Here is a 26,931-nt window from a genome sequence, read left to right on the forward strand (position 1 = left end):
AAAACAAAATTTTGTCAACAAATCGACATATTTATCTTCAGACTGAAACTTTGAGTTATTCAGAGTGTTTTCAGGTCTAATTTTTAGCTGCAAATTGACCGACTAGCTTCAAAAGCATTCATACGCATTTTTTTTGCTAAGTGTCATTAAAAATCTGTTACTCAAAAGAATAGCATTTGTGTCGCACAGCATATTAGTTTCTCTGGTCTCCTCAGCGAAAAAATAGATTAATAAAAAAGTAGACCAAAAACAGCAAACCCAGGAGCTATATCGGACTATTCGAGGGAGACTGATTTCCAATTAATTCGTGAAAATCTTGCCAACTTTTTTGGGTTTAACAAATTTGTTTTCCAGCGTTTAACTTCTTGATTTTTTTTTGTAAAAACAAATGAAATTATCGAAAGAAATTTTGAATTCACTAAAATGGAACATTATTGATCAAGAAGCGAATAAAAGAATAGCGAATAGCATTTTATTATTTTTTGCAATTTTTTTTGTGATATTTCGATGTTTTGATCCTTGTAAAAATTAAAACCAATGGGGCTTTTTAATTTTTTCTGTGTTTTTCTACAAATATTCAAATGAAAGACAAGGAAAATTAAAGTGTCTTTTAATCGTAAGAAGTAGAAAATGTTCATGAAGAGCACCGACTGTAGTGACAAAAACTTGTAGTGTTTTTTTTGGCATTGGATTTTTGAAAGTGCTGACCAAAAAACCGCAATTTTCGGCACGCTTAATTCCATCAAAATTGATAAAATTTGGAGCCGAAACATATTACGAATGATTTAAAAAGAAAATTTTCCGGTCGGTCTGCTGAAAGTGTTCATAAACACTTGAAAATCAGGACTCTATGGATGGCGCGGGGTGACATCCCTGAGTAAAAAAAAAAAGCGTCTGCATCAAACCACGCCCCCCCCCCAAAGTCCGCTTTTGACTAAGCACACCTCCTCATCGCTTGGTTTTCACATAAAAAATCTCAGTTTTAATCACTTTTGGTCGGGAGTATTTCCTGCAGTGTTATTAGTCATTTTTCTATACAACGTTGAGGGCCCATTTGGAGCACTTTACGTGCGCTTGGTTTTATATATGTATCAACAGCACTGCATAATAGGCAAGTTATGCCTTGCTGCCAACCTTCTCAATTCGAGTTGAGGCAAGCTAAGGTGTCTATCGAAAAGCATCTCAAACGTTTTACCACTTTCGGCTCATAATATTTCGAGAAACGATTATTTTGTTATTATGACAAGAACTTGTTCGCCACAGTCAATTTTTTAAAAAACCGGTCACAATTGCCGTACTTGAGCACTTATTGGAAAATTTCGACCAAAAATTTGCGTCTTTTTCAAGCATTCCCGGAACACAAAAAAAACTATGTTCAGCGATTCAAAAATTATTTTCAGAGGAGGTTCAGAACTATACGTTTTGTTCTAGTTCTTCCTCAAACTTAATTTACTTAGAGGTGCAAAGCCGCGCTCAGTTAAATTTTAGGACAGAACAACAAATGAACCAGGACTCCATCTAGTGTTACACCATAGTTGATTTTTTAAATGACCGATAATGAATCGTCATAACTAACGTACTGCTTACGATTCTCAATGTGTGACCTCAAAAGATTTACAAATTTTTCTCGTAAATCTTAGAGATCGCATTTTTCCCGTAAAATATTGTGATCAACGTTGTCGAATGTTTCGTAAAGTATTTTTACTTACACACGGAGCCACCATTTTCTTCTTCGTTCTCAACTGTCTTTCAGTGAAATCTAAGATAGCATCGACTATGTTTTCTTCATTTGGGAATCTATACTAACATGCTACATCGTATTTTTTCAGAAAACTTCTCAAGCGCTTATTTTAAATTTTGCCTCATAATTGGTCGAAGAGATGAAGGTCAGTAATTACCGTACTCCTCGACATTATGCTATTTTTATGTATTGGTTTTAGAAATTACAAATTTAAGATTCTGTGGTGTTGTTTTATTTTCGACTAATTCTAATGAAAAAATTTTTAAAAATTTTGAGCACTAAAAGCTTTGTTTTTTATTCTCACCTCTGACTTTAATTTTTTCGATTTTTACGGCTCTGTTTATCATTTTTCTCTCATAGAAAGAGCATTTTTTTCAACGCAAACTTTTCAACTTTTTTTTGTTCCTGTATTTTTTTTCTATATTTTTTATTAGAATATGTAAATTTCTTCTAAATTGAGTTATTTGGATAAAAAGTTTGATTGCTTACAAAATATAAGAAGCTGCCATACAAACACACTTTGCAAGAAAAAAAACCGATAAAATTTTGAAGTTTGGACCCAAAAATTTTTTTGTTCTTTAAAATGATGATTACTTTTCGTTAATTTCGAAAAAAAACTGTGAAAATTTTGTCTTACAGTTTTCAAATATAGAAACTGTATGATGGCTCCTCTCACGGAATAAAAGTTTGCTTATTTTTATGTCAATACACCGCTAATTAAAAGAAAACTACGTTTACAGTCGATTACCCTGATTTCGAAAAAATTGTATGAAAACTGAACCTTTTTTTTTCATTGACTAAATGTATGTATTTGTATGATTACCCATGTCGAGGTGATTGGCACATGTTTTGACTTTGAAAGTGGAGCAAGTGCATCTCCGACTGAAATTCTGCGGTCAAGAAGCAATTTTAGTCGAAAGATACACGATTTTGGTCGAGAAAGTCGAAACATACCCAACTTTGGTCAAGAAAATTGAAGCATAGGTCGAGCACATGTGTCGAGTTGAAGCACATGTGTCTGAGCACCTCGACCTGGGTAATCATACAATTCCACCCAATTAGTCTATGAAAAAACAGGTTTCATACATTTTTTTCGAAACCAGAGTAATCGAAAAATAGGTCGAGCACGGTTGAAAAATAGGCCAAGCGTGGTCGAAACATAAGTCTAGCACAGTAGAAAAATAACAGATATCCTTCTATTTAGCCGAAACATAGGTCGAGCACAGTGGAAACATAGGTCGAGCACAGTCGATACATGAGTCGCGCACAGTGGAAACATAGATCACGCTCAGTCGAAACATAGGTCGAGCACAGTCGAAAGATAGGTCGAGCACAGTACGAAGTCGGTCGAGAAAGTCGAAGCATATCGATTTTTGATCGAGAAGGTCGAAACATATCTGCGCGGGGTCGAGAAAAAAAATGTTGTAACATTATCGGTCGAGAAATTCGAAAAAGTCGAAACATACCAATTTTTAGCCGAGAAAGTTAAAATGTATCTATGTGGGGTCGAAAAAACAAAACTTCAAAAAATTTCAGTCGAGAATGTCGAGAAAATCGGAACTTATCAATTTTTGGTCGAGAAAGTCGAAACGTTTCTATGCAGAGTCGAACAAAAAAAAGTTGTAAAAAATGTTGGTCGAGAATGTCGAGAAAGTCTAAACATAACAATTTTTGGTCGAGAAAGTCGAAACGTATCTATGCGGGTTCGAACAAACAAGTTTTAAAAAATGTCGGTCGACAATGTGGAGAAGGTCGAAACATATCAATTTTTAGTCAAGAAAGTCAAAACGTATCTGTACTGGGTCGGACAAAGTCGAAAACTTTTTTCGTTGGGTCGAGAAAACCAAAACATGCCAAAATTTGGTCGAGAAAGTCTAATACCGAAATGTGGTCGAGAAAGTCTAAACATGCCGAGAACTGATTGAGCACCAATTTTTCCAATTTTTGGTTGAAAAATTCGCGACAAAGCGAGCACCTCGACCCGTGTAGCATTTTTGATCTATGTTGGACTGATAATTCTCAAAATTGCCTCCTAATGCTGCTCCTTTTTCGATTGTTTTTCGTATTTTAAAATTACCCCAGCTGAGATTGCTTCTACATGTCTATTTAAAGGGAAGCAATATTTTATGCTCAGAAGATTTTCAATTATGTTAGTGCTTTTGCTGTAGCTCTAAGTTTACACGGGTAGAAAATGTTTATTTTTGGTTACTTTTTCTTTTACCAGTCATACACCGTTATTCAGGCATAAAAACCGAGAAGAAGAGACCATTCTCAATTAATTTTATCATTGAAAGTTTATTATCTGATATTTTTGGATACAAGTTGATTTTCGAATCAGAACACTTGCATAATCGTCACAGTCAAATGACCGCTTATAAAGCTTCTTTCGAATTTTCCCATTAATAAAAAAAGTTATTTTTTTTCAGGAAGTACGCAAAAATGTAGTTTTTTGGACATTTTGTAGATCAGTTTTCAATTTTTTTTTGTTTCTTTAATAATTGTAATGAAAATCATCTGATGAGTTTGCTTCAAAATTTTTTTATAGCATTTTTTATTCTGTTTCCTTTTTTTCCTAACCATATTTTTTACAGCTCTTTTACAAATAGCGATATGAAAAAATAGTTAATAAAGCTCCACCTATCAATCAATTTTTAATAAACTTGGAATATTTTTCACCCTATATTCGATAAACTTGAAGATACTTCACAACATGAAATTTCACTTATATCAGCCCCTTGTATAACTGTATGTTTAAATACACTTCATATTGTTTTTTTTTTGCAAGCTATTGCAAGCTAGGGATATTTCATGCTTCATTTAATTTTATTTCATCAATTTTATCCTCAAAATCAATATAGCCAGGCACTTTTAGTATTAGTTTTTGGCAATAAATTCAGAAAAAACTGACATATTAATTTTAAAGTGCAGAATAAAATGACCGTTATTTTGGATTGAGTTGGCAATTTTAGATGCCCCCAAACACGTCTAAAAGTGAAGTGAATGTACCTTCATAAACAGTCCTTACCAATACCTTGTCTTGTTCAATCAATTTTCATTGGCCAAAATGCTGACATGGCATATTTAGTGCAGAATACAGGAACTATGGACACCAAAATGGCACAGAATAAACAGAATTTAGACTTATTATTTCACCAATTCTGTTGAAGCTTTCGCTGCTGGAAAGAATTTTTTCAACTTTTTATTCTTGCTCGAAGCTCATAAACATTTTGGTTCCAAGTCCGTGAAAAATAAATAAAATTATTTTATCAGAGAAATACGTCAATAGAAACAGAACGCAATAATTTAACACTTCTTCAGTTTAATTAGACACAAAAATTGAAAATTTTGACTGTGAGTTTAAAATTTGTAGTCTGAAATACATCATAACTTTTTTTACCTCATTACTTTTCATTTGATTATACATAACGGTCAAGTTGCGCTCGCCTAAAATTCAAACGTATTTTGATTCTTTTTGAACAAATTTTTTCAACTTTGCGTATTCATTTTTAAAAAAAATGATGCCAAATTTCACCACTCGCTCAATAATTGACGGCATCGGAGGCAGGGATTCGAAGCCGGTGGAGCCGTGGGAGAACTACGACAAGTATGTGTCGCAAGCTGAGTCGGTGGAACGGGTGCTGAACCCTATCTTGTCTGTGCTGAGTATCATTCTAAACACATCTCTCGCTCTCTACATTCTGTCAAAGAGTGACCTCAGAAAATTCACATTCCTCATTGTAGCTTTTCAGGTAAGAAAACCTATTTTTTTATGATAAAGTATTTATGATTTAATTCATATGTGAATAAGAAAAATTAATTTCTTAAAATTAAGCTTTCAGATAAAAAACTTATTCAAATAAAATTTGCAGACCCGATCCTTTCTTCTGTTGAAACGGACAAAGTGAAGTTCAAATTTCTGAAAAAAAAAACGCCACGAAAAAACTCTCTTTCAAAGTTTGGGTGGAAAAATAAAAAACTCTCATCCCCACCAAACATTAAAGTATGGTTCTTACGAAACTTCAAGTGTAATTCAAAAAATTAGTATAACTAGAATTAGTAGCGGATTTAGGGGCTGCTCTACTCTCCTCAGGATTCGACCGACTGCCGAATCAAAGGGTCCCCCTATGTGCTATTTTGAGATATCTAATTTTGGCTGACCGACCCTAAAATTTTTCTAAAGGCGCCTTCGACGCCAATTTTTAAAAAATAATTGGCGTCAGATAATCGTCGTCGGACAAACTTACAAATTATTGGCGTCTCCTCAGGGTTGGACCCACTGCCGAATCAAAGGGTCCCCCTATGTGCTATTTTGAGATATCTAATTTTGGCTGACCGACCCTAAAATTTTTCTAAAGGCGCCTTCGACGCCAATTTTTAAAAAATAATTGGCGTCAGATAATCGTCGTCGGACAAACTTACAAATTATTGGCGTCTCCTCAGGGTTGGACCCACTGCCGAATCAAAGGGTCCCCCCTATGTGCTATTTTGAGATATCTAATTTTGGCTGACCGACCCTAAAATTTTTCTAAAGGCGCCTTCGACGCCAATTTTTAAAAAATAATTGGCGTCAGATAATCGTCGTCAGACAAACTTACAAATTATTGGCGTCTCCTCAGGGTTGGACCCACCGCCGAATCAAAGGGTCCCCCCTATGTGCTATTTTGGCGCCTTCGACGCCAAAAATTATTGGCGTCTCCTCAGGTTTCGATTCACTGCCGAATCAAAAGATCCCTCCTTTGTACTATTTTGGCGCCTTCGACGCCAATCTTTACAAATTTTTGGCGTCGGATAATCGGCGTCGGACAAATTTACACATTATTGGCGTCGGATAATTGGCGTCGGATTGGCGTCGGACAAATTATTGGTGCCAATATTTACAAATTTTTGGCGTCGGATAATTGGCGTCGGATTGGCGTCGGATTGGCGTCGGATTGGCGTCGGACAATCTATTGGCGCCAATATTTACAAATTTTTGGCGTCGGATAACCGGCGTCGGACAAATTTACAAATTATTGGCGTCGGATAATTGGCGTCGGATTGGCGTCGGACAAACTATTGGCGCCAATATTTACAAATTATTGGCGTCGGATAATCGGCGTCGGACAATTTTATAAATTATTGGCGTCTCCTCAGGGTTCGACCCACTACCGAATCAAAAGATCCCTCCTCTGTACTATTTTGGCGCCTTCGACGCCAATATTTACAAATTGTTGGCGTCGGATAATCGGCGTCGGACAAATTTACAAATTATTGGCGTCGGATTGGCGTCGGACAACTTATTGGCGCCAATATTTACAAATTATTGGTGCCGGATAATCGACGTCGGACAAATTTACAAATTATTGGCGTCGGATAATTGGCGTCGGACAAATTATTGGCGCCAATATTTACAAATTATTGGCGTAGGATAATCGGCGTCGGACAATTTTATAAATTTTTGGCGTCGGATAATTGGCGTTGGACAAATTTACACTCACTGCCGAATCAAAGGGTCCCCCTTTGTACTATTGTGAAATATCTAATTTTGGCTGACGGATCCTAAAATTTTTCTAACGGCGCCTTCGACGCCAATATTTACAATTTTTGAGGGAAAGCGGTTGCCAAAAAAACTCTTTTAGTGCCTTGAGAGAGCTTGGAAAATCAATCTAGTCGACCTAAAAAAAGTCGACAAAGTTTACGAAAACTTTTTGAAAAAACCGCCACCTCAAGAATTTTTTAGATCCGCCCCTGGCTGAAATTATTACCTTTTAAATAATTTTTGTCGGAAAAAAGTCATGAAATTGTATCAGTAGTGGGATTAGGGAAAAAGAAGAAGAGAACAAACCCAACCCCCCCTCCCCCCTCAGGGGTTTGACCTCTTGCGCCTTTTTTTGGATATCCATTTTTGGCTGACTAGCTCTAAAAGTGTACTAGAGGCGCTTTCGGCGCCAATATATACTAAATTTGAGGGGAAATGCACACCGATGAAACTTAATTTTCGCGAAAATCCTGGATCCGCTTCTGAATTGTATATTGGATGCTTATTGTCTTCAAAAAAAGGTAATCTTTTCAAGTGTTCGATTGAGTGATGCTTATAATTTTAACTACATTCTGTCATTCCATGGAGGACAACTCAGTGTTTGTTAAAAGATGTGAATTTGCAAATTTAAAAAAATATGTGACAAAACTTTGTCGAAAAAAAAGCACTCAAGATAAAAGTTAAAGGAAAGTTTTAAAAATGTTTTTAAACTGAAAAGGTTTCAAAGAAAAATATAAATGAACAATATTCAAATAATTTCAGATTTTTTTCATAAGCTGACACAGTTTATCGTCTCAATTTCGGAAAAAATGTGCGTATTCTTGCCTCAACGTTTTCATATATAACAGAAATTTACACTCTCTTTTAATGTTTTTTTGTTGTTTTGTATTAGGTTTTATATAATTATGCTATATTTTTGATGTGTGAAGAAAATTTTCAGAGTTTGAAATAGATTGGTAATTAATCATGCCTTATTATCATTAAGTGAAATGCTAGTTTTCATTCTATAAACAAAAAACTGATATTAACTGTTTTTGGAGAACAGGAGAAAAAACAATTATACAACGGCGGCAGCTTGTATGCTGCCCAACGTTTATACTTCTCAAATTTTATTAAGAAATGGCTTCGTATTACATTGAATGAAACACCTGGGCAGTGTAAATTGCAGTTCGGGATATTTTTATTTTTAAAATCAAATATGGTTTTTGATGAATTGCGAAATTGAATACTAAAAGCATTTTTTTTAAAAACAAGTTTTGTTTTCTGCTGATAGCTTAGACAGTTACATATTACAATCTCAAGATAACGACAAAATTTTCTAATACGTTTTTTCAAAATGAGTCTTACTCTTAAATAGTTTTCTTAGACGATTTAACACGACAAATGTTCCGCTGAAGCAAAGCAATGTCAAGATGATCATTGGAGAGTATTTACCCTTTTTAAAAAGTTTTGATAATTCGTAATTCAGATCAGCTATTAAAAGATTGAAATGAGTGTTTCTGGTACTGCGTTTGCGGAAACTTTCTAATTAAGTATCCTAGCTCTTTTCTATTGTTCATAGCTGTTTTTGCTTAAAATGTTTTTTTTTACTCAAGACTATTGGTTTTTCTAATTAGTTTTAAGATGATGAAATTAGGTTTGAAAAATTGAGAAAAGAGGCAGTAAGCCTTAGTTTTCTTCAAATGATTATTGAAATGATTCTGAACATTACATTTTGATTTTGATGGTGAAGAGGTTTGTTTGGCTTCTCTTATTGTTTTTCTGATGATAGTCATTCATTTGGTCCTATGAAAATAATTTGATTACTTTTGACCTTGCACTAGTAATTGTTACTGGCATATAATTTCTTGATCTTGGTACTGATTCTACTTTTCCAAAAAACATGATGTAATGAGAATGAAGAAATGAGAGTGGGAATGTTTTCAAACTAACAATCTTTATTTAAGGAGTATGTAACAATTAAATTGCTCAATTTTTAAGTACTCAAGCGGATTTATCAAAAAAATTTGCGTGTTTTCTGTGGCTTTTTTTAATGATGTAAAAAATCTAAAATCGAACAAACTTCGTTCAACTGAGGTCTTGTGGTGATTGGAAAGATTTTTCAAGCCCGGAAAACTTATTCTTTTTTGACATTCTTTTTCTTTTGGTTGCCTCTTGACATTATCTAATAATTAAGCAAAAAAGATTTGAGTGTTTCTTTGAATTTTGGTGCTGCTAGCGAAGATACATGCTTTTCATTGACTCTATTATGTGTTTTTTTGCATAATTCTAAGATAATGCCAAGAGGAATGAAACCAAAAGAAAAAGAATGTCAAAAAAACAAGAAGTTTTCCTGTCTTGAAATGTTTTGTTCAATTTACAACGAGAACTCAGTGTGCTCGACTGTGCTCGAACTAGGTTTCGATTTTTTTAACCGAAATTGTGTATGTTTTGTTTTTCTCGACCTTCGGTTCAATTTTCTCCACCGAAATTGGGTAGGTTTCGACTTTTTGCTCGACTTAAAATTGCACTTGCTCGACTTTCTAATTCGAAACATAAGTCGAGTACGTCGACCCGGGCAGCAACAAACCTTGTTCTAACTTTTTTCAACTAATCATTTTGAAGAGAGACAACGCGCCTCAAAAACTAATCAAACAGATCTTCTCACCATCCTCAAATCAATATCCTTGAAAGTTTTCTCGCCTTTGATCCCTGAATCACCAAAGTTGTAGTCTTATTTTGAATCTCTGATTGAGATTTAATGAAATTTTATACTTGGAGTTTTAATGAAGTCCCGTATTCTATTTCTTAATAAAGATCAACTGACACCGTCGTCAAACAAGTTGCTTTTTGGTGGTACCTGGCATAGTTGAAAAAACAGATAGGCAAAAACAGCTGTTTTGGCCTAATAGACACAAAAATGTGTATCAAAAACAAGAAAATTTAATTTCAATTCAAATTAAAAATAAACAAACTGACCCGATTTTGACAGTAAGCCTGTTTCGTTTCGATCCACTGCGCTTGCATTCGACAAACGGGAGCGAGCGTGAACTAAATTTACCAAATCTAATTCAGAATCTGATTGTTCATCTACTGGTAAACAATTTTTTCCCGCTACCCGATCATGCAGCTATGCGGTTAATCGCTTTTTCGATTTCAGTCTACGTTTAGAGAGAAAATTTCGTGTTTCTCACTCAAAACTAGGTGCCCTAAGCAAAGGTCATTTAGAAATGGGCGATATACAAACGGAAATGAATGAATGTTTCAGGTTATTTTGCAAAAGAACTTAATTTTAAATCATTTTAAGCTAGTTTCAAATCCTGCTGTAATTCCATCCGCTCTGCATTTTCTTTAATTATTTTTTTTCTGTCAAAAAGGTTGACTGACTGTTTAATTTCAATTTTTTCACCTCAAAAAAGATTGTCGATTTGTTTAATTAAGTCCGATTTGAGTTGTTTCTGATTCTGTTGCCCTCTATAGCATATGCACACTTCAGAATTCAGAAACTCACCGGAAGCACGTTAAGACAAGGTTCTCAAAGACAAAAGACTATTCTATTTGTAGTAGCAAAGATCAGTTGTTAGGATTTTGAAGCATATATGAGGTCGAATGAAAAAGAGGTTAAGATATTTTCCCGAAAAAAAAATCTTTATTGGGACGAGCTTTTTTAAAATTTAAAATTACATGAAACAACAACTGGGGCGAGCATGCCATAAATATAAAACAATATAAAACTATTATTGGCGTCATCATTCTAGAAATCTAATTTTATATAAAATTTTACTTTTGTTTCATTGAGAGAAAAATGCGAGAATATAGAACCTAAAAAACAGACAGTTGGCAAGAGTCAAAATACGCAAAAATACTGCTTTTCGATTTTTAAAGTAAATGTTACATGGCCTTAAAACACTTTGAAATACGCATTTTGTGATTGGCACTTTTTTGATAAAATTTTTTAAATTTAAGAATCTTTTAAAGAAGAGAGAACAAAGTTTTTTAAGGCGCTATTTCTTCTTTCGTAGTTAGAGGGCAAATTTTGAGTGCTTTATAGCAACTGAACTGAATTGAACTCAAAAATTGTGTATAAACCTTAGGGCATTCATAAATGCCTTAACATGTATGAAAGTGCGTTCTGTAGTAAGAAGAGTATGTTTTTGCTCTTTTACATATGTTCTTTCACGACAAGGCATGAATGAAAAATGAAATATTAGAACGCATGAAAGAAAAGGAAATCATTTGAATAGTTTCGCGCACTTTTCCGGGCTCTTTCACAATTTTTCGGCATCTTTCCCTCAGAAAGAGCAAAAACATACTTTTCAACAGTTAGAACATAGCTGAAGATGGCCTCGGGCAAAAGAGCCGCACTCGGGCACTTCGTGCTCTCAGGCCGGGCTCTTTTTCACTTGGGCATTTTTCAACTATGTTCTAACTACTACTTAGAGTACTTTAAAAACGTTCCTGAAAACGAAAAAAATCATCAGGTTATACATAAGAGTCTAAACTACTTTCATTGACTCTTAAAAAGATTTAGAAAAATCTGTTAATTGAACCAATTAATTTTGTTTGAAAATGATTGAATGTTTAGTAGAAATGGATTTTTGAAATAATTGGATGTTTAATAATAATTGGAAATTCGATTATGTAGTAGTTTCTCGGGCTGACTTGTCATTGATAATTATAACTGGATCAGCAACTTTTTAGAAATGCAGCAAGGTGATTTTGTTCCTGATCAGTGGCCATTTATCCATGACCTGGAAAAATTCAGCTCTAATTCAGACTGGAAATTCAAGGTATAATTAGGGTTAATGCAGGGATAAAACATCACTGCAAAAGCCAAGAACATTTCTGATTGTCGTTGAATAAGCGCTAATTCAGCAAATCATCAAATCATACACCTGCTACACAACAAATATTTGTTGAAATCACTATTTTCAACTTCTACAGGTCGTGGTGAATCTATTTTGCTACGAAAGAAACAGTTCAAAAATTACTTTTTGGTTGGCGATTTTTATTTTGAACCAAATAAATTTTTGTTCCAGAGATATAACAATGGTACCACTCAAAATGTCTACATCCGCAGAATTTATTTCTGAACTGGCGAATCAAAAATGAAAAAATATTGGCGTGGTTTTCATCGTCTTTTGGCCAATTTTAAGCTAAAATATCTATTTTATCGAAAACAAGACACGTAACAAAACTTGAAAAATAATTCTAAAGTTAAAGTTTTTTAAACAGGGTGATTCAGAATTTTAACGTGGCTAATTTATCCATGATAATCACTGAAAAAAGCCATTAAATAACGTTGAGTTAGCGCTACGAGTTATATAAATTTGGAGTATCTCTGAACCAGCGATAGCTATCTATGACAAATCAACCCGGGTCTAAAAACCATTTTTTAAAAACTATACTACGCTTAAAATGTTCTTTTTGCAAGCAACTTATAACAAAATTGTTCAAAACAAAACAACACAAGCTCAAAAGTTGTTCTTCATTTCTTTGCTCTTTTTATAAATAAATAACATCCATGAGTAAATGGAGAAAGTTTTCATTAGCCCGCCACAATTTAAAGAAAGTAATACTAGCTAAAACTTGTGTCGAGTAAGGACTTCATGGGATCAATAGTTTGCTTGTGCCTGTGATCAAAGCTTACTTCGGCTTATACGCTGGAATGGAAGTATGAAAAAAGCATGCTCAAGTGTGTCCGCACCTTAGGTTTAGCCGGTTGACAAAAAATGCTGATCATACTATTTCTTATTATGAAAAAAAAAATTGCTTATCATACTATTTCATAGACCAAAAAAATACTATGAAAATAGCTCAATAAGCATTTTTTCCATACTATGAAATATTATGATAGGCACTTTTTCCATACTATGAAATTGTATGATAAGCTTTTTTTTCATAAATGAAAATACCAAAAACTATTTGTTATGAAATTTTGTGTTTTATCCGAAACACTAACCCTGGACTTTTTGTCAAAAGAAAAAACCCACCCCGAGCACAAATATTCCGTTACTTTCGTATCGAAAGGCGGAACAATGAGGCGAACTAAATTGTCACATTCTTTGTAAAGAAGTGAAAGAACAGCAATTGCCATCGATGAATTATCGATGTTCATTGCCACAATAGCAAAATTTATCGATAAATTATCCGTAATTTGGCTTGTTCTTAGCGATGAAACAGCGATAAAAAACCTATGAAAATGAGCATAAAATTGTGCTCTAACAAGCCCTCAACCGTCAAGTTTATAGACATATCTGCTACTTCCTCTGCGCTATCAATCCTAAGGTCGAGTTAAAAGACGTATCAACTATTGAAAGCTACTGGAATGAGTTAAGAATTTTAGCAATGATTTTTTACGGAATCATTACTGAAATAGCTCTGAAACATCGCAGGTTTAGCTATGCAAAAAACTCTGAATTATACATGAATCACTGCTAGAAAATAGCGATCACTGGGATGCTACAGAAAAAACGATAATTAACGGTGGGACTTCAACCCGGGTGTCGTCGAAGGAACATAATCAGTTCAAAGCTTTTGTTTATCAAAATCTAATCTACTTGAGACCGCGTACCAGTCACTTAGAAGATTTGTGAATTTGCCCTGATACATGATAAAACCCAGTGTTCTACATTTTGAAGAATTTAATAAACATTTCGCACAGTTTGGTTTTGCCTCAGAAAAAATCAAAATTTCAACAAGAGTTTTTAGACTGGTCTTTTTAAAAGTTATATGAAACGTTTCACTTCCCTGAACTGAGAATTTAAAATAAGTTTTACCTGAAACCAATCATTGAGACGTGGTGGAGGTCTAAAATGCCAATTTACTGAGTTTGGGATAAAGAATATTGCAAAAAAATCCGTTTTTATTTCAAAGCTCAGTGTGAGCGGCGAATTAGTCCGTCCCAAAAACTACTGCTATTGCTTTCAAGTGTTGCAGTAACTAGACAAATTTTGTATACTTTTGTGCTTAACACTGCGAGAAGTAGAGTTTTTTCAAAGAAGACATTCACAACACTCAGGGTTTTCTCTTGATTGGTCGGTCGTTCATGAAAACCGAAACACAAAAGTATAAAAAAACGTGCCTAAGTTGACTGCTTTGGCTTTTTTTGAAGATATTGTTTATTGCATCAGTTGTAGGGCAAAAATTACGGGCTAAAGTGGTTTGATGAAGGAAACGAAATTGCTCAAAAGAAAATAATATATTACATATCAAAAAAAGTAAAGGAAATAATTAAGATTTTAATAGTTTTTTTAAGAGTTTGACTGCAGTAATTAAAAGAATAGTTGTTTTAAAAATCATTTTTAGACTAATGTTTTCCCGGAAGTTGTACTTGATCGACCATATCAAAACTTTTTTTAAGATAATGAAAGTTATCTTGCGTTGATTTCTTTTGGTTATCCCACTAAAATCGGTTCGTTTCGATGGGTGACACTACGACATCAATTGATCTTTAATCTTATCTGAGCCAAGTTGTGTTATCGGTAGAATATTTTGATCCATGAAAAACTCGCTTTCACTATTGTAAATCACCCAAAATTGTTTTGTAGTTTTTAAGTACAATGGAAGTTTAGCCTTTCTCAAAAACTTTTGAATTTTTTTCAGCCCTAGAACACTTCTGTTAACTAATAAATTTAAGAAAAGATAATTCAATTTGAAGCAAGTTGTACTGTCATTTAAATTTAAAGTTTAGAGAATCTCAAGAACTTCAGACATTTCAACCGACTTTAATTTTTTCGTTTGAAATTTTTGTCGCCGCTACTTAGCTATGCTGTTGTTTTGCATTTCTTTTGCTTCTTTTTTTTCTTAATATTAGAAAAACTAATTGAAGCCTTCAAATTTTATTTTCTCAAAATCTCCAAAATTTTTCTTTGTTAATTTTTTCCGGTTAAATCATTGACATGTTTGAAGAAATTCTTGCCAGTTTTTTTAAAACTCTGTGTTAAATTTTTGTCGTAGGTGTGGTTTTTTGTTGTCCCATGTCAGCTGCTTTAATTTTTCGCCTGCTGATTGTATCTTTCACGGCATTTTGCTTAACATAGAGTTGACACATGATGATTTTGCTGCGTTTGTAATGGTGTTATCCACCAGTTTTTTTTTTACTCTTGACTTTTTTCTGATAAAAAACTGTCAAATAGTGCAGATGAATTTATAATCAGTTTGCTAAATGCGTTTTCACAGTCAAGAATCGTGAAAATAAAACAATGATCTGATAGTCTTTTTTTGACTATTAAAACAACTTTCTCTGGGTTTCTGTATAAACTCGATTTTAGTCAGTTTTTTTTCAATTGTCTGCATCAAAAAATAACTTGAGTTGATAATTCAAATATTAATTTTATTTCATATATCACAGAATTATGATTAACAGTTTTAGTTCCGAAAAAATTTAAGTAAAAATTTTGTTTAAAAAAAATGTTACACCGATTTTGATCTATTTGCTTCACATCTGGGTGTTTTAGTGTTTATTAGTCTCAAATAGAACAAAAAATATCTGATAAACCAAAATACTTTTCGAGTGTCTTGTGCCCCATCAAGAGGCATAACAAATTTTCTAAATGTCTTTCCAATGTATAACAGGTTGTTCATAAACCGAGCCAGGTGGTTTGTAAACACATGTCATAAAAATTTTCTTAGCTTCTGCTTTGATTCGTGTAGATAAATTTTGTTTTTAGGTTTTTATGGTGTATGTAGATTTAGTTTCCGATACTTTTAATCGCCGCTTATGTAAATTCCAACGCCTCCGACTGTTTTTTACGACAATTTGTCGCATTTATATAATAGTTGCAAATTTTTTCAACAGAGCAAGTTTTTTTTTTCAGCTAAGGCTCATTTTTACAATTGCAATTGGCTTCTCTTTCAAAATTTATTTTAATGTGGTTAGCTCTTAGAAATGTGTTGGATAATGATCGCCCAATTTGTATAAAAAACCGTAAAAATTTAAATTGCAAAAAAAAGTATTTAAAAACTAGTAAGTAAAAAAACAGTCAAAAAATATTATTCAAACAATATACAGAAACATAGTTGCTAAGTTGTTTGATAGAAATGCTGGGGCCCTCTGAAAAAACAACAATTCTCCCAATCAAATTATTTTGTCGTTCTATCAGCTGTTTCTGAGGGTTCTATGTCTCTTTCCTAAGCCCTGGGTAAATCTCATCAGAAAGAGACTGCCCGCAAAAAAACACAGTTAGGACAAACAGGTATGATCCTAAATGAGAAACTATTGTAGGTTCTGCATCCCACTCCAAGCAAAGATTCGGAAGAAAAATGTTATTTCTATTCATATCATATACTTTTTTTAACATTATTAGGAAATCGGAGGGTAGGTTTTGAATAATCAAGCAATCTTTGCTTGCGTATCTTTTTGCGCTCGTAATTTATCAATCATATTATCTTTTTCTTCTCATTATTTGAATATTTTCACTTTGTTCTGTCGTTAAAGCATGTAATTCCAAAAATTCATTTTGTAAATCAGTCACTTGGAATGTTCCATTGTTACTTGTACTCATTGAAACCTCTTGGGCCATCTCAACCTCCACATTTTTCATCGTAATAAATGATTGAGGTAATTAATTAACAAAAGAAAAACGAAAAATTGAATTTGTTTTTTAAACTTTGTCTCGTTTTGAAGTCGGATTGGTTTCTGTTCCGGCTTATTGATCAATATGTTTCACTCCGTCGATTTTTCTTGATTTCAAAAACTTTCGAGTTTAGAAGTCCTTGATAGGTTAGTTTTTTTAAAGCTGTTTTTCTCAAAAGAAAGATTTTGGGAAAATTTTATCATCGAATGTAATATTTTCAAATCATATCAATGTCGACCGTTTTTGAAACTTGACTGCTCTTTTGACCAAATGTTGCATGCTATCACAGTCACATTATCAGCGATCGAAGTTTGAATGTTTTTTGAACTGATTCATCAAGTATGCCTTAGATTTATCACCACACAGAACTACTTGCCTTAAAAAAAACAGAAATTGTACTTTTTTTTGTCATAATTTCAGTTTCATCCGTTTTTTTTTCTTTTTGTTTTCAAAAAACGCATAGCAAAAGGGGTACAAGTAGACAAAGGGTGCACAACACAGCCTTCTACGATGATGTAAAACTTTTCAACTATGATGTCTGAGTACACAACAACCAAAGATTCTTAAATTGAAATAAGCTAGAGCAATTTGACTACCCAGTAAAAATTTTAAAAAATTGTTCGGTTTTTTCCTCAAGCAAACTGCTCTGCTGGTTGTCAATCTAAAAAAGTGTAAGTAAAAAAAATCAAAAAACATCGTACGCAATTTCCTCATTAGCATATCTTATTAAATCGATTTGAGTTTTGTCTACAATTCAATTATTTAATGCTCGTTTTTTGGCTTTCTGGTGTCTCTTCGTCGTAAAATGTAGGGCTAGGGTGTGACAATTTCAGTTGAGAACCGAGAACATTTTTAGTTTTTGCTCTGAAGCCTTTTTCCATAAACCAAAATTTTTAATTTTTTTTCTAAATTTAGTGCCTGAAACTTTTGGGTTGAGTTCGTAACCGAACGCAACTGACAAAGACTAAAGTTAGAGTCAACAAAGGTTGGAAGGTCTCGCATATATAATGCATATGAAACGACCAGAATTGTCTTAGAGTTGTCTTTCGAGCGAGCCGAATACAACACTAATAAGATGTAAAAAAAATCCTTTTATCCTCGATTTCTCGGAGCACCAAACGAAAAAAAAACCAGATAGTAGTAAAACAAATGATTTTTCTGTAATTTTTTCTAAAAGTTTTTGAATAAAATTATAAAAACAATCAATTGTTCATTCATTATAGGGACGTTTTTTCGCAATCTAATACAATTCTTTTCTAAAAATTTAATTATAAAGTTTTGTTTTAGCGTTTTACATTGTAAGCAAGCAATTTTTTTATCAAGTTTAAAAAATGGAAAAAATTATTTAGAATTTGTGGCAGAAAAAAAAACAGATGTTATATATTATAACCAGTAATATTGTCTAACAAATGATGCTATTTTGATTAAATTCACAATATTTTCCAATTAAAAACTCCTATCATCTTTGTGAGGCGTCTTTTCAAAACTAATGGCATTTGGATATGCAGTATTTTTTTTAATAAATATAGGCAAAAAATGTGTTGCGAGTGTTTTCTTCCCAATTGAAAATAAATTGTTTGAAATTTTCTAGTCTTTGCCACTGTGCTGTTCCTTTCCTTTTCTATCAGAACGCCATAATAACAATTGAGATTCAGAAATAACTTTGGTAACTTCATCGGCACTCAAGCCAATGATGTTGTCATGTTCAAGTTTGGCTGATAGTTCTCTTTTTGTTTATTACCGACCACGGGATGATTTATTTGACTCATCATCGCTGATTCAATGTTGTTTCATAAACATTTTTCAGCAATAATTTAGCGATGCCTCGAATATTCCGAATCAAGTCAGAAATAAAACGTTGTCAAAAGTGTAAAAGTTAAATTGTGGGGCACTGTTTGTCGTCAGCACCTTAAATTTTTACTATAGTCTGCAGCAGGGGCGGATTTAGGGGTGGGGGCGGGGGGGCGGACACCCTCTTCCTCAGGGATTCGACACCCTGCCGACCCAAGGGTCCCCCCTTTGGTGCTTTTTAAGAAATCCATTTTTGGCCGACCGACCCTAAAATTTTTCTAAAGGCGCCTTTGGCGCCAATATTTACTAATTTTGAGGGGGAGCGCGCGCCGAAAAAAACGCAATTTTTTGGTCAAAATTTTCCAAAAAAGTGCCTAAAAACGCCTTTTTTGACTGATTTTTTTCAAAAATTTGCCTGCGGCGCACAAAATTTTGCCAAAATAGGGGCAAAACAGTGCTTTGGGAGAGCTCAAAAAATCAATTTGGTCGACCTAAAAAAAAAAAGGTCGTCAAAATTTTCGATTTCTTTTTGAAAATCCGCCCCCCCCCCCCCTCGAGAAAATCCTAGATCCGCCCCTGGTCTGCAGGCAGCAGTTATTATCAATTTTCTGTGGTAGACTACACGACGGTGGACAGAGGGTAAAAGTGTGACTAGAGATCGTGAGGTTGTGGGTTCGATCTGCAGAGAGCTTTCAAATTTTTGATTCACCTTTCATTTTAGTGGACGAAAGAGCTCTGAGTGAGCCCTGAATATGTACTGCTCAGTGTTAAAGTATCGCTGATTAGAGCTTTGTTCATCGATCTATGCATTTACATTAATTCAACGCAGGGGTGGGCTGTAAGTTCAAACCGGGCCTCCTCTATCTCAAAATTTTGATTTCTTCACTCCCCAAGGTGTTCGTCCATACAGTGAAAATAATTTATGGTGACCTTCCTTCTCATAATATTTGCAAAATGTCCCTTAGTAGCTTTGCAACAAAAAAGCAATACGGAAAGGTTCAAATAAGTAGCGGAATAAAGGAGAGTACGACTTGTTTTACGGACGTCCCATTCTCTCAGCAACTCGACCTTCTGACTACTCAAAATTGGTTTTCAGCTCCATTTTTTATTCAAATTGGTTGAGCAGTCCTAGAACTTTTTCCAAAGAATCATTTGGCGCCAGTATACATTAAATTTGAAGGGAAGTAGAAATCCGATTTTTTTAGACTTTGAAAAAAACTTTGAAAAGTCGACCCTTCTCGAGATAAACCTAAATCCTATAAAAATAATTATCCAACTAATAGCAAAAAACTTAGTCCTTCCGGAGAACTTGCTTTTTGAAATTATTCAACGGGTTCAACAATGTAAGACAAATTTCTTATACTTATGGCACTAGATTTTGTGCGATTTTAAATGTTCATCCGGTAATTTTAGTGGTATGCTCCTCAGAAATTTCAATGGTAATTTTTCAGGCACGCCATTATGCTGCAAGTAAAAACAAGTATAAGCGCAGGACATCTGAATATAAAAACATACAAATTTTTGGAGACATTTTGTTCACTTTTTTGAGGCTTTTTAAAATTATTTATGAAAAAAAACAATAAACACCAAGTCACACCCCTTTTTGCGTTCTAAAATTATGAATTCAAATAAACTATGCACGGCAGATTTGGCCAAATTGTATAAAGGAAATACTATAATAGATATTTGACTTTAATCCGTCGGTTTCATCTGATTAAAATTCACTATATCATCAGATTTTTGATACTTTATGTAAAATTTTTCATCTCACTCTGCTGTCATAGTCATGAGAAAAAAAACAAATAATTGCTATGCAAGAGGCACATAATGATTCGATCAGTCAAGCTACCAAATATTAAATTAGGAAAAAATAACAAAATTAAATATATTTTCCATTTTTGATTTCTCATTTTTCTTGTTTTTCAAGTTTTTGTCTCTATAGTTTCTCGGTCTTGTCAATGCGTGAGGGGGAGAGGTCGGATAAGATGACTATTGAAACTTAACTTGGTCCATTGAAATACTTACTTATGAAAAGTTTGAATGAAATGGATGTGAATTAACTGTTTAAGTCGAGTAGCCTGAAAGCACTCTCTTCTTTTCTTTACTGGAAAAACACCGCGTAAAATTAAGACCGTTAACCCTCGAGGGAGAGCAACAACATAGGAGCTGTTGAGTTCTTTTTGGAACGTTGCTGTAAGCAATCTTCTCGGGTTATTTTTTTCTGCCGAGAACTGCAAAAGGCCTTCAAAATTATTGCCAAAATTTGAAAGTTCATTACTTTCGTTATATTGTTTGTCTGAGACAGAAGTAACACATATCAGGCTGTTTCCAATGCATTTTCAATGCGAGAAGGCCAAACCGTTGGTTACTACGAGTGAGTAATCAAGGTTTATGTCATTTGTGTTCGGTTACGAACACGACCACAAAATTTTGAGAAATTAAAATGTAAAAAATCATTATTTTTGGTTTATGAAAAAAATACTAATCATAGACCTTTCATACAATTTTCTGTACGTATGGAATTGCATGAAAAGTGTATGACTAGCATTTTTTCATTTATGGAAATTGTATGACTAGTATTTTTGGTCATCCCGGGGGTCGGTAGTTCGAGGCCCTCCATTACCAAAAAGTCGGTAGTTCGAGGCCCTCCATGATGGGTGATTGGTTCTAAAGGCTGAGGCAAGCCTTTAGAACCAGTCACCCATCATGGAGGGCCTCGAACTACCGACCTTTTGGTAAAACGAGACCTTAACCACCTTTCTATACTTTTTTTTAGAATTCGACGCATGCCGACTCTTCTCGTATATAAAGTTGTATATAATACAGAAAAAAGCTTTTCTAAAAAAATGCCCTGAAATAAATTACAAAGTTGTCAAAACAGATGAAAATGAAATGCTGAACACTTTTTTCTTTTTGCACGGATTCTCTGGTATCAGAGCAAAAGCCTAATTTGCAATCTTTAATCCCTCTGATCTTTTTTGACAAATTAGGGGCTATGTTCAAATCTGCATCTGAAAAACCCTTCAACCTAAAAAGATATATCTTTTTAGCATTGGGCATTTTGAGCTTACGAAAGTAATTAAGGAGAGATTACTATTCAATTAAACGGTGACCTTAAAAATCCTTTCAGAAAATTATACGCATCAAAAAATTTAGCTTGATAGCAAAATAAAAAGCTTTTCAATTTTATCCATTTATTCATTTAAAAAATGCATTTCATACAAAGGTATGTCTTGTTACGCGCACTTCGCGATGAATTAATTCATAACGCGAAACTTCAAGTATCTAAAATAACCTTTGCAGATATTCGACTTAGTTTTGACCGATATCGATGAACACACCGAGGCTGTGTGACCCAAAATTCGTAGTCAAAACCGCCAATTTGGTCGAAGACAAACGCGTAACAGACTCGAAAAAAACTCGAAAACTTCTGTGAACCACAATCGAACGGATAGTCGACCATAAGGTCGAACCCAAAATGTGGTCGAAACATAGCAAATTTATCAAAGAAAAAGAAGATAGCCAAAATCCCGATTGCGTCACGTTAGCAATGCGGACAGGCAAGCCAAAAACTTAGCTTTGAACCAAATCCTATTTTTTTTATTTTTATCAAAAACGTTTTCATGACGTTTTTAGCAAAAAAGTTCAAACATTTGTCACAATCAGAAAGGATTTTCTCGAGTTGAGGGGTGGGGGAGTTTTTTCGACCTTTTTCTATTGACTAATTTCATTATCCGAGCTCCCCTAAAGCAGTAAAAAAACCGTTCTGGCATTTTTTTTTGCGCCGCAGACAAAATTTTGAAGAAAAACACAGGCCACAAATGGCGTTTTTAAAGCTTTTTTTTGGAAAACTTTGACCGAAAAATTGCTTTTTTTGGAGCAATCCCAAATGAGCTCTCCCAAATTACTATAATGAACTCTCCAAATCACTATATTGACCAAATTTTCTGCGCCACAAGCATCTTTTCTAAAAACAGGCCAAAAAAAGCGTTTTTAAGCACTTTTTGGAAAATTTCAGCCAAAACTCCGCCTTTTTTCGGCGCAAAATTAGTATATATTGGCGCCTAAGGAGCCTTTAGAAAAACTTTAAGGTCGGTCATCCAAAAGTGAATATCTCATAATAGTACAAAGGGGGAATAGTACAAAATAGTACTAAAATAACCCTTTGGGTCGGCAGGGGGAGTCGAATCCCTGAGGAAAGGGGAACGTCCGCCCTCACCCCCCATACCCCTAAATCCGCTATTGAGTTTAACATTTTTTTTCGAAAAAAAATCAAATTCATTCATTTATGCGTGATTTTTTTGACAAAAATCTGAAGAAATTGACGGATTATTTTGCAGTATTATGATATAGAGTCGATTTCGTATCTTAATTTTTTTCGGCTTTCAAGGGCTATAAAAACTAAAATTCATATTCTTTCTCGGTATTATTTTCAGCGCACATTTTGTAAAATTGGGGATCAACGTTTTTGTTATATTTTGGGATCATTAATGCTCGCTCGCTAGATTACCAATTCTTATTAACGCGCAGGAAGCAGCAAGTATCCGACTTGTAATTGTTCAAAATGGTTTGTTGCAACTTAAATGGTCAAAATGAGCCTGGGATCTTGTTATTTATTCCACCCTTCCCGGCTTAAATGTTTTTAGAGGTGGCAACTTTGTCGTGGAACCATTTACCGAGGGGCAATAATGAAGAACGTCAGAACGTCTGAAGTCTAAATGAAGTTATCACTTTAAAAAAAAACAAATTTGCAAATTTTACTTGTTTTTCCAAAACCAATCTGATTGAGCCTAAATACGCTCAAGCGTTTTGTTTTTAATTTGGCACCAAAATTGGTTGTTTTGGTTGTTCAAAAAATTTAAAAAAACAAACTTTTTTTCGCCTTAAAAATTTGTTGTGGTTTTGGTTTCTCTTCAGAAAAATTTCAATTCACTGATTAACTTTTACGATGAGTTTAATTACATTCAAAAGATTTTAGATTGTGAGTTCAACATTGTTTGATAAATTAGGGTACAACACTTACCAAGAAAGTAACCAAAAATTTGTGCTTGGGGTGTTTTTTTTTCAACAGTCAAATTCAGATTTTTATCCTGATTTTTCACGGGATGTTTTTGCCGCTTTGTCTTAGGAATGCGCACCCTTCCAGCCCAAAAGGTTCCCACTTTGTACTATTTTGGGATATTCATTTTTAGTGACGAACCCTAAAATTTTTCAAAAGGCGCCTTGGGCGTCAAAATATGCTAATTTTGAGGGGGAAGCGCGCGCTGAAAAAAGGCAATTTTTAAATCAAAATTTTACAAAAATTGCCTAAAAACGCCTTTTTGTGCATGTTTTTTCAAAATTTTGCCAGCGGTAGAAAATTTGGTCAAAATGGGGTCTTTATAGTGATTTAGGAGACCAACAAAAGATCAACAAAAATTTCGAATTTTTTCGAAAATTCACCCCTCTACCTCAATAAAATCCTAGATCCACCCCTGCTTTTGAGGTCTATGAAGCAGTAATAGCTTGAAAAAATGAAACTAATTTTTTTTTAATTTCAGATTTTTTTGAAAATTTAATTTGATAAATATAAACAATTTTGTAAAAATTTTCAATCAACACGCTATAGAAAGTACAAAGTGATAGGTTTTGCTTCTAGTAACAAATAAATTACGGCAAATAAGATTTCTTCAACCAATTTGGAACAATTTTTAAGATGCATTAACTCTCCGCTTACGCATTAATTGTGCGAAATATGTCGCTCGTTAAGTGTCCTAAATCTTTAAAGCCCTATAAATTTGCGAAAAATTATCACAGGTGAAACATCTACTCAAAATTAAGCTCCGTTCAACATTATGTTTTGAATGATATAAAAAATTCCGTCAAAAAAGACAAGTTAATAATTCAAAATTTGTCTGAATAAAAAACCACCCCAAGCACAAATATTTTGTTTTTTTTTTTCGTAACAAAAGTCGGAACAAATCGTTTTCCTGTAATCATTTAATGAAAAGTTTTCAAAGTTTTGATAATTGACAGTGAAGTTAGATTGTGCTTCAGCGTTGCCTTAAATGAACCGGATAAAACCAGAAAAATTAGAAATAATAAACGCAGGTTTTTCCAATTGAGTCGAAATTAGACAAAAAGTAATTAGAACAAAAATTGCTGAGAATTATTCTGGGTAAAAGTTTTGCAAAATTATTAGCGCTATTTTATTTTTGCAAATTTTTAAATATTTGTTTCTGATCAATTTTTGTCGTATGTGAAGCCATTATGGGAACTATGCGCTTAAAGTTTTCAATACTGTTCGTTTTTTTCCGGTTAAATAAAATTAGCACAGTATAATTCATGCAGTTATAACGGTCAGCGGTGATTTAATTCAGTTCAGAATGTGGTCCAAACTGAATGTGGTCCAAACTGAATCTATTCAATTTTGCCAAATATATCTTTTAAAACTCTAAATAGCGTGTTGGGGATGTTTTTCAAAAAAAAAATGTAAAAGAATTTTCATTTTCCATCATATTTTAAAGTCGATATGTACTCCATAGATGTTGGAGAGCAGTCGGAATAATCGGGGCGACGTCCTGATACTAGCTGTATGTTTTTATACTTTCAATCAGTTTCGTAACTTTTTGGGGCTGGATCATTTGCAATTTGGCCTATTTGGAACCTAAAAACGATAAAGGGCAAAAATTCGGCATCTGTCCTTGATCTGACCAGTCCTATTCTTTATCAAAGAATAAGTTCTAAAAATGGCGTGAAAAACTTCTTGTTTTTCCATAGATTATCTACTTATCAGTCCTCTGAGGGGATGTCACAGTTGTTTTAATCTCGAAATTATCAAGAGAAAAAACACTAATTTAAATTGAGTTTCTTTAATTAAAGATAGCCTATCTAAGAAAGATTTGCTCATTGGCGGTGAATCATAAATTGAATTGAGATAAGACTTTTGATTTAGTAGATATTTTCTATTCAAAGCTGAACAAGTTTGCAATAACTATTTGGTTCACTTTAACAAATGTCACTCTGCTTTGTCTGATAGATTTTGAATCACCTTGCCCAAACTAAAGGTCGGAGCAAAACTTAAGCCAACAAAAATCTTTTGTCAAAATTGTCAGGAAAACGAATACAGGTTGTGTTTTTCCATATATTAATAGTCAAGACAGATCGTCTGCATAAGATTACCATTTGAACTGAGGCAGGGGGGTAAATAAGATTTTCTCGAGGGGTGGGGGATTTTCAAAAAAAATTCGAAAATTTTGCCGAGCTTTTTTTTTTAGTTTGACCAAATTAGTTTTCCGAGCTCTCCCAAAAGTATTAAAAATTACTTTTTTGGTCAAATTTTCTACCACGCAGCCAAAATTTTGAAAAAGGCGTTTTTAGGCTTTTTTTGGAAAATTTCGACCAACAAATTGCGTTTTTTCCGCGCACGCTCCCCCTCAAAATTAGCATAGAAGGCGCCTTTGGAAAAATTTCAGGGTCAGTCAGCCAAAATTTGGGTCAACAGGGGTTCTAAGCGAGGGGCGGATCCAGGATTTTCTTGGAGGGTGGGGGTTGGGGGTCAGATTTTCGAAAAATTTCGAAAAATTTGTCGAGCTTTTTATTAGGTCAAAAAATTAATTTTCTGAGCTCTCACATACGACTATGAGGAGCCCGCACCAAAATTTTGAAAAAAAAAACAATCCAAAAAGGTATTTTTAGGCACTTTTTGGAAAAAATTGACCAAAAAATCACTCGCCTCTCAAATTAAGTATATACTGGCGCCTTTAGAAAAATTTGGTGGCTTTTGAAAAATTTTAGGTTCTGTAAGCCAAAAATGGATTCACCAAAACTGTACAAAGGATCCTTTGGGTCGGCAGAGGTTCAAATCCCTGAGGGGGCTGAAATCTACGCATAAATCTTTGTCACACTTCTTTTAAAAAGTTTTGCTCTGTTTTGCCTGAAGCGGAATGTTGCCTCAAACGTTTTAGGCTGAAGGGAATTTACTTTCATTAAAACAGCTTTTGTCAGACTGAAGTTCTGAGTATGTGTACGGCTTTTTCACTAGTCTCAAATACTTTTTGATTAAGAGCATGAGAAAACAAATGTTTGAAAATTGAAAACAGTTTGAAATAACACACAAGAAATGGGATCTTGTTAAGTATTCTCTTCATCTTTTGTACCTTGTTAACTATCCCCCTACCTTTGGATGTATAAAAGTTTTTGACAACCATTTTGTATAAAAGTTGCATTCCAATAAGGCCACTAATTAATTGAGTTTTCATTTTTGCGCGTTTGTACATGTAATACTCGTGTACATAAAATAAATTTTCTGAAAAGTCACTTAAAGTATTGAAAATGTCGCACTC

The 26,931-nt window shown here is 33.9% G+C and overlaps 1 protein-coding gene across 1 annotated transcript in view; it reads left to right on the top strand.

Annotated features, from left to right (window-relative positions):
• Positions 1-5,257: 5,257 nt before the first annotated feature.
• LOC134848279 (uncharacterized) overlaps positions 5,258-26,931 on the top strand; it is a 65,048-nt gene continuing 43,374 nt past the window's right edge. The window contains exon 1 of the mRNA XM_063865670.1: positions 5,258-5,490. Within this exon, the coding sequence (XP_063721740.1) occupies positions 5,260-5,490 (231 nt within the window). The 5' untranslated portion in view covers positions 5,258-5,259. The remainder of the gene's footprint in view (positions 5,491-26,931) is intronic.

This window comes from Symsagittifera roscoffensis, chromosome 6 (genome assembly GCF_963678635.1).
Source record: "Symsagittifera roscoffensis chromosome 6, txSymRosc1.1, whole genome shotgun sequence".
In the NCBI taxonomy this organism is placed as follows: Eukaryota; Metazoa; Xenacoelomorpha; order Acoela; family Convolutidae; genus Symsagittifera; species Symsagittifera roscoffensis.